The sequence below is a fragment of the Schistocerca serialis genome, chromosome 2, assembly GCF_023864345.2.
Source record: "Schistocerca serialis cubense isolate TAMUIC-IGC-003099 chromosome 2, iqSchSeri2.2, whole genome shotgun sequence".
NCBI lineage: Eukaryota > Metazoa > Arthropoda > Insecta > Orthoptera > Acrididae > Schistocerca > Schistocerca serialis.
Genome location: NC_064639.1, coordinates 450375922 through 450389295, shown reverse-complemented (window position 1 = coordinate 450389295; position 13374 = coordinate 450375922). Strand labels below are relative to the sequence as shown.

At 37.7% G+C, this 13374-nt stretch overlaps 1 protein-coding gene across 3 annotated transcripts in view; it reads left to right on the top strand.

Moving 5' to 3' along the window:
• Positions 1-13374, top strand: part of LOC126457328 (obscurin) — a 684258-nt gene that overhangs the window by 384615 nt on the left and 286269 nt on the right. For all 3 annotated transcript variants that reach the window (XM_050093526.1, XM_050093528.1, XM_050093527.1), the window contains 2 exons: positions 3446-3566; positions 12424-12604. In XM_050093526.1, the coding sequence (XP_049949483.1) occupies positions 3446-3566; positions 12424-12604 (302 nt within the window). The remainder of the gene's footprint in view (positions 1-3445; positions 3567-12423; positions 12605-13374) is intronic.

Sequence of the window (13374 nt, the reverse complement as noted above, 5' to 3'; positions counted from 1 at the left end):
CTGTGGAAAGTGGGAAATGAAAGGATGGGTTGGTTCAAGCAAAAAAACAAGTGGTTTCCAACTGGGCAGTGCATTATCACCTCTCTTTTTCATTTTGGTCTTGGGCGGCAGATGACTAATGCAGCAGAAAAAACTGAGGAAGATAAGACAAAAGCATAGCATTCGTGGATGACTTGGTGACAATCTGGACTGACGTAGGAGGCACAATAGTTAGCACACTGGAATTGCATTCAGGAGGATGATAGTTCAAATCTGTGTCCAGCCACTGTGATTTAATTTTTCCATGATTTCCCTAAATCACTTCAGGTAAATGCTACGGTGTTTACTTTAAAAGGGCACTACCAGTTTCCTTCCCCAGTCCGAGCTTGTGCTCCACCTCTAATGACCTCATTTTCAGTGGGAAGTTAAACAATAATCTTCTCCTCCTCCTTAATGATCTTGGAAAATAGGGAGGAGGAGATTCAGGAACAGGTGGATGCTTTGGAAGGAACTGTGAGACAGTACGGAATGAAATTTAAATGTCAACAAATGTGAAATCATCCAGTGCACCTATAAAGAAAGATAGACCAACTAGTGGAATAAGGTCTGGAGGTGAACCGTTGAAGAAGATGGAAAGTATCAAGTGCTTGAGAAGTGTGGCAGAGGGAAATGGAAGAAATGAGAAAGAAATCAGTGAATGTGGTTCAAATGGTTCAAATGGCTCTGAGCACTATGGGACTTAACATCTATGGTCATCAGTCAGTGAATGTGGCAGGCAGGCAGGAGCACTCCTGTGAAATGTTAGAAGCTAGGTTTGGAACAGAGGCATTTGAATTCAAACAAATAAGTAATATATAGAAGTTGTACATTCCAATATTCACCTATGCACCCGAAACATGGTTAACAAAGAAAAGATATGTAAGAAAATTACAGGCATGTGAAATGTAGTTCCACAGAAGCAGGTTGGAGTAACAAGAAAACATAGGATGAGGAATGAAAGATAAAAGGAAATACTGAAAGAGTAACACTGGCAGAGCAGAGTAGAAACATCAAGGCTAAGACGGTATGGGTACTTAAAGAGTACAGAAACAAGTGGATTCCCAAGAATATACACAAAATGGAGATGCAAAAGAAACAACCAAGTGGAAGACCAGGGGGTAGATGGCTGAGAAGTTTGGAGGATTGTGTAGAAAAAAAGAGGCAAGAACTGTATCAGAGTGAACACAGAAGGATGGTGTGGGAAAAAGAACTAGATGATGAGACTTATGTTCCAAACAGACACAGCCTGGGGCTGGAAACTCTTTAAGATGATGATGATGTGTAGTCACCTGCATAATCCTGGTACATGGAACAAAGTGTTGTGCAATTCATCCTTAAATGTCTTCATTAGGTAATATATAAGGATATAATAGAGGAGACCACTCACCAAGTAGCAGAAGTATTGTGCTGTTGACAGGCAAACACTATAGAGAAAGAAAATTTGCTAGCTTTCAGAATAAATTCTTTGTCGAGCTAGAGTACAAAACATACATACTAGTACAAAAATAGACACACACACACACACACACACACACACACACACACACACACACACACACACACATGTCTCTACACTGTGTGAGCTGGACATACAATGTCAGAATTGCATTTTGGCAGGTGGACTAGATCAGGGCGGAAGTTGTTTCGGATAGGGAGGGAGAAGAGGCAGGAGACAGGAAGAGAGGCTGAGATGGACAGTTAGTGGCATGGAGGGAGGTAGCAGGTTTGCTGCCTAGGAATGCAGGAGGGAGGGCTGGCAGTTGCATGGGCTAGGCATATGATACACAGGTACCGCAGCTGATGAGATACAGCGCACAATAAAGGTCACATGGAGGCATGGATTGGAAGGACCGCATTCAGACAGAACAGAGGAAGGGAAAACTGTGGGGTAGAGGGCATGAGGATGGTGGGTTGATGAAGATTGAGCCCAGGAGGATTACGGGAGCAAAGGATATGTTGTAAGGATAACTCCTATCTGCGTAGTTCACAAAAGCTGGCTCTGGAGAGATGGATTGAGGTGGCCTGGGTAGTGGAGCAGCTCTTGAACTCAAGTATGTTGTACTCACCTGTGCATGTTGTGCCACTGGGTGGTCAGCTCTGTTCTTAGTCACAGTTTGCTGATGCTAATTCATTCTAGTGGACACCTGGTTGGATGCCATACCGACATAAAAAGCTGTGCAGTGATTGCAGCAGAGTTGGTATATGATATGGCTGCTTTTACAGATGGCCCTGCTTCTGACAGGTGAGTACAAGCCTGTGGCAGGACTAGAGTAGAATGTGCTGTGTGGGTGGGTTTGACAGATATTGCATCTGGATCTTCCACAGGGATGTGATCACTGTGCCAAGGGGTTCTATATCTACATCTACATCTACATCTAATGGAAACTCTGCAAATTACATGTAAGTGCCTGGCAGAGATTTCATTGAACCACCTCTATTATTATCTGTTATTCCAATCTTGTATAGCGCGCGGAAAGAATGAGCACTATATCTTTCTGTACAAGCTCTGATTTCCCTTATTTTATCGTGGTGGGATCAGGATGTTGTGTAGGTTGGGTGAACAACAGAATAACACTTAAAAAGGGATGAGGAGGATTTTGGGTAGGATGTCCCTTATGTCTGACCATGATGATGGATATTCAAAGCCCTAGCAAAGAATAGAGATCAGTTGTTTCAGTGCAATGTGATATTAGATGATGAAGGAGGAGAGTGGTGCTGCTCCTTTGTAGTTGATTCTTGGAGGTGGTAAAAGCATTAGGGGTAATATTGCTTGTTAGAGGACACTGCAGAGGAAATCTGTTTGCCTCTACTCAACCGTTTCCTCTGTCCTGTCTCACATTCCCAGTCTATGCCATCATCCCTCTACAAACCCCAAATGACACAAGCCCCACACCACCCTATAAAACCAGAAAAGCAAATCTGGAATTGTGTGTCCAGCCAGCGCAATGTAGGTTCATGGTTTCATATATATGACAAGGAATTTATTCCAAAAACTAGCAAGTTTTGTGTATACCTCTTGCTTCTGCTGCTCAACAGGTTGTTTCCTTTACCCATACATTACTTAATACATGAATAATGTCACGACCACTTCCTGGCTTAGTTTATTCTAAATCTTAAGTATTGAGTTTTGGAATATTTCAATTATGAGATGAACTAAATCTTTTCTTTATCAGACAACAATGATCTGGTTAAACGACATTGCTTATAGAATGTTACCCATTTTAAAATTCATACCACTATTTGATTTTAAGATAGCATTTTATTCGATATTTGAGTACTTTATGATATACGTGTAAACTTCTTTGTGTAATAGATTACAGGTCAATATGCTTTTAATTCCTTTAATTTTTCAGTGAGGTTATTTTTATGTGGTTTATAAAACTTGTAATCACATAAATTAAAACGGTCTGTGTCTTAATTTTTTCAGCTGTGAATGAATTCCGAAAGCCAAAGATTAAGATTCCACTCAAAGATGTAGCAGTGTGCAAGAATGAAGACTCTGAACTAACATGTGTATTTATAGGTGATCCTGTACCAACAGTGACCTGGTAATTTCCACTTTTATTCGAAACTATTCTTTCTCAAACTACAGTATTTAATGATGAAAGGAATAGTGTTAAGCAGAGTTGCTATGGATAATATTTTCATTTAAACCAAAATTCAGTTTTTGTTTGTCATTCAGTGAGTGATTTGCTTACAAGGCATAGAAAGGTTGAGCTATTAAAAATACAATAATCTTTATTACACTTGAATAGCTTCTAGAGACTAGGATGAGACACTCTTAATATGGATCAAAATGTGGTCCAGTGGTGCATCAGAAGAATCAATATTATATTATTTACAATTCAATTTAAAAGTCACTTAACCCTCTATCGGATGCAACCAGCTTCTCTGGCATAGCTGATATATTTTTGTTCCGATCTCCCCTTTAAGGTAGCGTAGGACCCACTGCTAGTAACTTCATATATTCAAGTTCTGTTTGCAACAGGGTTTATATGCCCCAGGACAGCTGGGAAAAACCTGGAAATTTTTTCATCCGGGAGAAAGCAAATAAAAAAAAGAAAAAAAAAAAGAAATAGGAATTTAAGTTTTCATTATTGTAGTTTTCAGTTAAATTTTTGTAATTTTGACTGGTAAAAACTGATACTCTAACAAGGGATATTACTGTATCCCACTACTGCAGAATATTACTGCAGCAATAAAACATAAACAAGAGAAAAAAACACAAAATAAAACTTAAGTTGCAAAGGCAATGCACCATTTACAACAACAAAACACGGTGCACCCACTAGAGTCTGCCAACAGCAAAATGTGTCAAAGGCCTTAGGACGAAGACTATGCAATACTTTGCAGCAATAAACTGGCTTCTATGATCGTTACATCAGAACTGTTTACATTAGGTTCATTTGAGCAGTTGCCAGTGCACTGAGGCACATGCACAGTTGATTTGTGTATAAGCAGCATCTTCTCCCATTCCCAACTAATTGAAGTGTGGCTATTAGGTGTATCGGTAGTAGCAGCAAGAATCCAGATGCTAAAGAGCAAAATTTTTTTGGCATGCCCTAGCTGCCAGATTCGTGCTTGCACGACGGAGTTTTACGAGTTGCAGTGGGGAGAGAGATAGACCCATGTGTATGTTTAGTGATTTTGCTGTTTCCTCTTCATTTATGGCTCCCACATCAAATGAAACTAAAACATATTTCTGTGGCTGGGAGCTATCAAGTGAATACATTCAGATAATTATGGAAGGCAAAAATATATTATTAGTTTCAGTTTTCTGATCTTATTTCCACATTTTTGCCAGTTAGCCAATAATCACCGTGCAGAACAATGAAATTATTTTTGTCACTTTGCTAAAGGAATTTGGCTTTTATTAATTAGGTGTGTAAAGCTACTTGAAGGTACCATTTTTATTTGCCAGTTTATAGAAGTCAGAGTCTTCTATTTCAACAACAACCACTAACACATTTGGCTATCTGTATGACCACGCTTGACATCAGGGGCTTGTATTCGTACATTATCACCAACTTGAGCAGAAGGAAGTTGTTTTTGTGAGATTTGTAACATCTTTGTTGCTTGCAGTAGAAAATTTTCTTTTGTGGCCGCTCTTTTTGTAGAAATCAACTCGTGTTTTTCGGACAGAATTTGATGTGAAGACATTGTAGGTTGTAGGTCCTCTTCAATATTTTTCTTTGGAAAATGGTTTTTGGTACGACCACTGCTCAAATTTTTTTTATAAGCATTAACAGTTTCTTCAAGCTGTTCTTCAGTTTCAGAAGTATTGGCAATTTCTTTGAGTTGTTCTTCAGTTTCAATATTTGCAATTTGTAAGCCAGGCAAAAAAGATGATGCTATGCCTCTTTTTGCTTTAACACCAAACATGTTTTCATAAGGACTTTGGCGTATTCCTTCGTGGTATGTAGTGTTCTTGGCAAATTGAACAAAGGGTAAACCATCTGACCATTTATTTGTATCGATATCGTTCATCCATGCAGTTAGCATATTCTGTATATCCTGATTGGCCCTTTCAATTGAGCCTTGTGTTTGACTGTGACGAGGCTTTCCATGAACTATTATACCATCTTTCCACATAGTGCATATTTCGGATATGACTTGATTACTAAATTCTCTACCATTATCTGATTGCAATATTGCTGGTGCATGAAAGAATGTGATGCGCTACTTCTTCAGCTCTTTTAGTTTTCAAAGGTCATAGCTGGACAAGATTAGTTAAATGATCTTGATACACCATTATGAACTTATATTCGCCATCTCTGTTTAACTGCAGATCTATCAGATCAACTTGACATCTTGAGTTTAATTCAGAACTAACCATTAGCTTCACAGCAGTACCTTTCTTAGGTGCACTGTGTTTCGTTTGGCACTGTTTGCATAAATTGAAATACAACATTACAACTTAATATGTAATATTTTTGTATTTAACTTGCAACTCTTTACGCAAACGTGTTCTTCCTCCGTGGCCTATTCTGATGTGAGTTTCATATAGTATACTGTACAATTCTTCATTGGTAACATAATACTGTATGTTCGTTTCCCCTGGTTTTGCCGGCTGAAGTGGCCGTGCGGTTAAAGGCGCTGCAGTCTGGAACCCCAAGACCACTACGGTCGCAGGTTCGAATCCTGCCTCGGGCATGGATGTTTGTGATGTCCTTAGGTTAGTTAGGTTTAACTAGTTCTAAGTTCTAGGGGACTAATGACCTCAGCAGTTGAGACCCATAGTGCTCAGAGCCATTTGAACCCCTGGTTTTAATGGTACAATTAACTTCTTTTCATCATCAATTTTTAAAACAACAAAATGTTTTAATCGTCTGTAATCCAAAGGTGTGTTGCATTTAATTTTAGCAGAAACCACTTCAGAAAGTATTTTAGAATACTTTTATTGAGAAAAATAAAAACAATTGTCTCCTCATTTACCCGCAATTAATGCATTTAACTTTTCAAGAAAAAGATCACGCTTTACTGCAGTATCCATTTAGTATAAATTAGGGTATCGGAAAAAAAATTAAGAAAACGTTGCTCACTTTATCAAAGCTTGCATAAGACTGACAAAGCTGATTGACTCCAAGCAGAACAAAGGATTTGGCAGGAGAGAGCCAGTCGCTTGTTTTTTTGACTCTTCTGTTTTGGACCTCCACCAGAGCATATCTGTGATTGTCAACACACACTGGAGAGGGTCCAAATGTACAACAATGTAATGAAATATTCGTTCTTTCACTGACGTATTTGGTATCTGTTGACATTCACCAGTGAAAGTCGACATTCTCCAATTTCGGTCATTCACAGTAACATATATATGAACATACAGGCTTCCTACATCATCGCAGCTGTGCATTCACAATAACGCCTGTTTTCTGGCACTCTCTGGCAACTGCTGAAATGGACCTATTTCTAACAGGTCTCAGGAAAATATTGTGAATGGTGGTTCGAGAAGAGTGACTTTCAAAGTAAATTTCGTTTTATGTGAGATGAATTATGTTACGTGTGAGAATGTGGGATGAATTTCTTAAATCACAAAGCATTTGACTCTTGTTTAGAACTTCACACTGTGAGGACCAGCCACTCAGAAGACTTTCGAGCCCAAAGACCAGACATTTATGTCATTATTTTAAAGTTTACTGGCACATTTGTGGGATGTATCTTAAAGTGCAACACATGCAAAAAGAAAAGGATCAATATTGCATGAGAAAGCTTAGGTTCCCTTGTAGCTTACTAATCTTCAAGACCAATATTATATGTAAAAGTTTAGCTTTTCTGTTGCTACACTATGCATAACAATGTAAACCATTAACTTTCCTCTTTGTTTATTCACACTACTTAACAGTGATCTTGCTATTCGCTGAGTACATCACATGTCCTATTCTCTGAATATCTGCTGTCATCGGCTGGGGAGATCATGTGACATGATGTATGATTGGCTTACAAAAGGGCAATCTTGATTTCAATACTCCAGAAACTAACATGCTGTGTTTGGTGGAATTCTAATTTTAACTTTCGTAATACGAAAATATGGAGCGAATATGTTGCTGCACATAAAAGGTCTTTCTGGATTGTCATTTTTCTCCCATTTCCTAAAGTGCAAGTGTGCAAAATGTTAACATTCAATGGATTGATAAGTTTTACAGTTCCAAGTGAAAATCTACTGTTACTTAAAAGTGTATTTTTTAGCCGAGATATCCCGGAAAAATCCAGGATTTTTTTCTTCCTTGCACCCCAAAAGACTCATAGAGGATAGGTGTGACCCTTCAAACTTATGTTGCCAAAAGATTTCGTGCTTACAAAGTTCATATTTTCTGCTTTTCTTTCGTGAAGTCAGTATTTTTCTCATTTGATGGTCAAATAAAATGATGTTTGTGTATAATTTTTGGAAATATGTAGTGTTTTTGACACCAGCCTTCCAGATACATTGTGTCTTTACACATAATTATTGTGGTATTGTCTCTCATGTATACCAGAGTCTTTGCAGAATGTCTTAGAATTTCTGTAATTTTTGTAACCCATCTCATCTAAAAACATACTGAATTTCTGATGTGTGATGGTGAGGAAGACCTATTAACTCAGTCTTGGTGAACTATGCCAAAGAAGTATGAAAGAGACTGAAGGAAGCAAGCTCCATTTTAAAAACTAGAGTTTTAATTATTTTCAAATACATATTTGCTGTGCCCGTTGTTGTCTTGATAACTGTTTAATTTCATCATTACCCATTTTGGAGAGCTTCCAGTTTAATGGGTTTAATTTTAATAAACTATTGTTTCACAAGTCTGCCTGCTTAGCTGAATGGTAAAGTGTTTGTCTACCATGCAGCAGGCCCGGGTTCAGTTCCCAGCCAGGTTGGAGATTTTCTCCACTTGTGGACTGGATGTTGTGTTGTCCTCATTTCATCATCACTGATGTCTGCCTCCGTAGTGTAGCGGTAGCGTTACCGCCTACAACGCAGGGGGCCCGGGTCCGATTCCCAGCAGGGGACTGGGTGTTGTGTGTCCTTCATCATCATTTTCATTATCATTGACTCACAACTCACCGAAATGGCGTCAACTAAAAACAACTTGCAATACAGCGGCTCAACTTCCCCAAATGGGGCCTCCAGGCCAACAATGCCATATGATCATTTCATTTCATATCATCACTGACATGCAAGTCGCCCAATGTGGCATCACCTGAAATAAGACTTGCAGCCCGGCAGCCAAACTTCGCTGGGTGGGACCTCCCAGCTGATAATGCCACATGATCATTTCATTTCATTTTTTTTATTGTTTCACATGGTTTTAATAATTAGCTCAATTTCATTGTATTTGTTGGTGATTTGCAGTATAGTACATGATCTGTTACTTTATTTTATTACTTAAGTGCCAACTGTTGCAATGGCAGGCCTTTATGCACAGTGTTACATTCAGTCTAGTTATTGACCCAAATAAGTTTAAAAAACTTTACATTAAAGAAGATATCATAGAACAGTTTAATAACAGGTTAAAAAGCATGCCTGATGGAGGGAACAAAACAACAAACTTAATGTAATATGAGAAATATCACTCTTGAATTAGTGGCATTTGAAGTTTGTGTTCCTCATTTGCAAGACGATAAATAATTTGACAAAAAACTGAAAAAGAACACAATACATAAAGTTAGTCTCACTAGACAGATGAGTTACTATGCTAGCTGAGATGCGCAGTCCAGTCTCATTAATGTGACCACCACCTGTGTTTGACTTTAACACGCAATAACCTCTCACAGATGGTAGTGAAGGGTATGTAAAGTGTGTTTGGGGGACATGGAAAACAGTGCAGTAATTGTCATAATGCAGAAAGACATCAGTTTATCTGACGTCCAAAAGGGTATGATTGTTGGCTTCTGGGTCAAGGGTGGAAGCATTTCCAAAATGGCATGGTTCATAAACTGTTTGCGTGCTGCCATAGTTAAAGTATATTGTGCATGGCAAAATAGTGCTATCCGAAGCTAGTGCTGGGACGACTATGGTGCACATTGGTCCATAGATGATAGGGGTGAACAATGGCTGCGAAGCTGTATACGGGCAAATGTACATGCAACTGTTGAACAACAGACTGCCCAGATCAGGGGTTCCCAGCAAAATTTTATTGAGGACCCCCTCATCCAGCATGATTGGTACCTTGTCATATCACAGTATCAAGGTCCTAAAAAAGCCAAATTAAGAGTCTTTTTATACGTTTTCTATTTCTGGTATTTAGAAAAAACATTGACATATTCATTATTGAAAAATCAGTTACAAAGAGGCAGCAAGCATAGTCTAACAGCATACAGCGGAACTATTTGTCTCTACGTAATTCTAGTTTTCCACTAGAGTGTACTAGTGTCAGTTGGCTCTAGGAAGATGCTAGACACAGAAGTTAGCGTTCGCTAAAGCTCTGCTCATGCAAAAAGCGGCCAAAACAAAAAATCTGTTATCATATGAAATATATTTTTTATTCTAATAGCATCTTGCGGACCCCCTCTGGCATAGTTTGCGGACCCCTGGGGATCCATGGACCACCTGTTGGGAACCATTGGCCCAGATGAACCAAGGGGCTACCAACAGTGTATTGTGAATGACAGTCATCATTTACTCAAGATGTGTATTGGGAGGCTTGTAATGTAGTCAGTAAACACATCCCGTGACTTGAAAATTAGCAATATAGAAGAATGAAATTGAGTAACAGGTCTTGATAATGGGTTTATCACCATTGTGGTTGATACACATTATGGAAATATGTGAACACATATTGTATGTCAATGACTGTTATCACATTGATCATTGTGGCACAGTATGTTGTCAAAAATCGTGTGATTCTTACCTTTCCAAACAGTTAAATACTTGGAGACCCTTGAAAAATGAAGACACTAGTAAAACATTTATTATATTAATGAGAAACACCACCAACATTTGATTATTCACCAAATCAATTGATAGAATAATTCTATTTGCAGGTCAGTGTGTTTTATGTTTAATTATAGGTCAGAGTATTACAAGGTCGCTAAAAGCTACAGTTGTGTGTTCTACTGGAAAAAAAAGATGTAAACTTTGTAAAATTGTGATAAGAAAAATTAAATACACCTGAAGTTGAATTATTTAAGTAAATTTTCATACTGAAGATCATAGATTTTAGTTTCAATACATTCGAAGAAACTGGTGTCTGTGCAACAGTATAGAGATTTTAAAACATATATATCAGTTTCACTAATAGCATTTCATAGAATAATACAATGAGAGTGTTTGTTAAGATATTGTTAATAGGTAGTAAACATTTGTGAATGATTCAGTAATTGCCATGTTCATTCATTTTTATATTTTCTCTGTGCTTTAAGTTGTATTCACTTCTTTAGCACAATATCTACATGAAAATAGTGCAGCTAAACTAAAACTGAGTTTACTTAATATACTGAACATATTTAATTTGACTTACAAATGCAAACTAATGTCTATAGTCAGTTACATGTTTCAGTTACAATTAGGTATATACAGATGTTGATTTGAGTTTATAATTTAGTTTTTTTGCATTTTACTAATTCTATTGTCCTGGTTTTAACACACACACACACACACACAGACAGACACACACACACACACACACACACACACACACAAGACTTTTATTCACAAGACAGTCATGGTGCTCTCTTTAGGCCATACAATATAATATGTCTCTGGCATAGGCATACAGCCTAGACTAATGTCTACAGTCAGTTACATGTTTCAGTTACAATTAGGTGTATACAGATGTTAGTTTGCATTATTAAGTAAATTTCTTAATATTGTACAATTCATTATTTTGGTTTTTTAAGATGTCAACTCCAGTTATGACATAATGTGTGTGACCAAAGACGGAAAAATACAATAAAATAATTTTTGTAAAACTGAGTTTATGTTGAAAATAAATTCCCCCTTTTTACTTAACCAATGTCTGGAGATGGCCTTGTAACCCAAAAACCAGTTAACACAATAAAAGTAAATTTCTGCTTCTCGTAAAGTTAGTTCAAAGGAGAACAGGAGTTTGAAGTCCCTGACAAAATAGTTTCAGGCCATTCATGGTTATCCAAATAAAACCACATATTATCAGAGATTGCGTGCATATAATATTGGGCAGTATAACCTACTATTCAACAAAACCTTTTAAAATTTTTAGCTGGAAAAGAATATTCAGTGTTTGTATTATTTCAGATAAATTAATACTCATCTTTTTATGAACATACTTTCCAAACGTATCTATCTTGAGGCAGAAAATAAGTAACTACTGCATATGTAGTGCACAATGTAAACATAAGGTGCCTTCACAGAAAAGTGAGATAATATGGTTTATTCAAACTTTACAAATTATTGATTCTCTGTGCTTCAGGCTGTATTCACCTCTACATGAAAACAGTGCAGCTAAACAAAAACTGAAATTACTTAATATACTGAACATATTTAAATGATCACATCCTCTCTCTCTCTCTCTCTCTCTCTCTCTCTCTCTCTCTCTCTCTCTCTCTCCCTCTCTAAGCCTGTACTCTGCAAGCTGCAGTGTGGCATATGGCAGATACTGGTACACTGTGCAATGTAATAATTTTTCTCTATTTTCCCGTTTATGAATGAGATACCTTGTCATAACCCATAATATCAATTTTTAAAAAATTTTTCGTGTCTTTATTACATGAGGTTTAAGTTGTAAGGAATAGCTACTGACAGAAATATCAATTGAATGAGCACATGATGAACCTCAGTGTCTCCATTACAGTTTAATAATAGGAATGTTAGTATTATTAAAATTTAAGTTTTAAAAATTAGTTACTGGACATAAAATGGAGGTAGTAAAAATACTTTGTTACACATCATTGTAGGGACTTGGGAAACTCAAGTTATAGTGGTTTTCTAAATTGAATTTTCCATTATTGTAGGTTCCATAATGGAGAAAAAGTAACAGAAGATGAGAGGCACATATTTACTGCTGCAACAAAAGACATTGGAGATGGATTAAAAGAGACTACATTTACCCTTAAAATTCCATCTGGCCAACATGGTGACACAGGCCAATATAAAATCAAGGCTACAAACAAATTTGGAGAAGATGAAAGCAGTGTAAGTATTAATGTTTTGTTAATATGTAGATACACAGCACTTTGACTGGGGAATGGGCATTGGAGCTAGATACATGATACATTACATTTCAAATATTGTTAGGGAATTCAACATTCCAAGCTCCACAGTGACAAGAGTGTGCCAAGAATACAAAATTTCAGGCATTACCTCTCACCATGGAAAACACAGTGGCTGATGGCCTTCACTTAATAACTTAGAGCAGCATCTTTTTGTAGAGTTGTCAGTGCTAACAGACAAGCAACACTCCGTGATATTACCACAGGAATTAATGTGGGGCATACAGTGAATATCAATTAGGACAATGTGGTAAAATTTGGTAGTAATTGGCTATGACAGCAGACAGCTGGCATGAATGCCTTTGGTAACAGCACAGCATCACCTGCAGTGCCTCTCCTGGGCTTGTGCCCATATTGTTTGGACCCTAGATGACCATGACCTGGTCAGATTTCCTGATGTGAATCCCAATGCACCATTTATGAGACACAACAGCAAGGTCAGTTTGTGCACAGAAACCTGAACCAGCAGTACTTTTGCAATTATGGACAGCTGTAGACGCAACATGGCTCATTATTTCTGCAGGATCTTCTAGTGACTTGTTGAGTCTGTGTGACATCGAGTTGCTGCATACACCAGGCAAAAGGAAGTTCGAAATGATATTAGGAGGTTTGCCCTGACTTTTGTCACCTCAGTGTATTTGGCTAATCTCAGGAACCACTGCAGGGATTTTGATGTGGTTTCCACAAATAGAA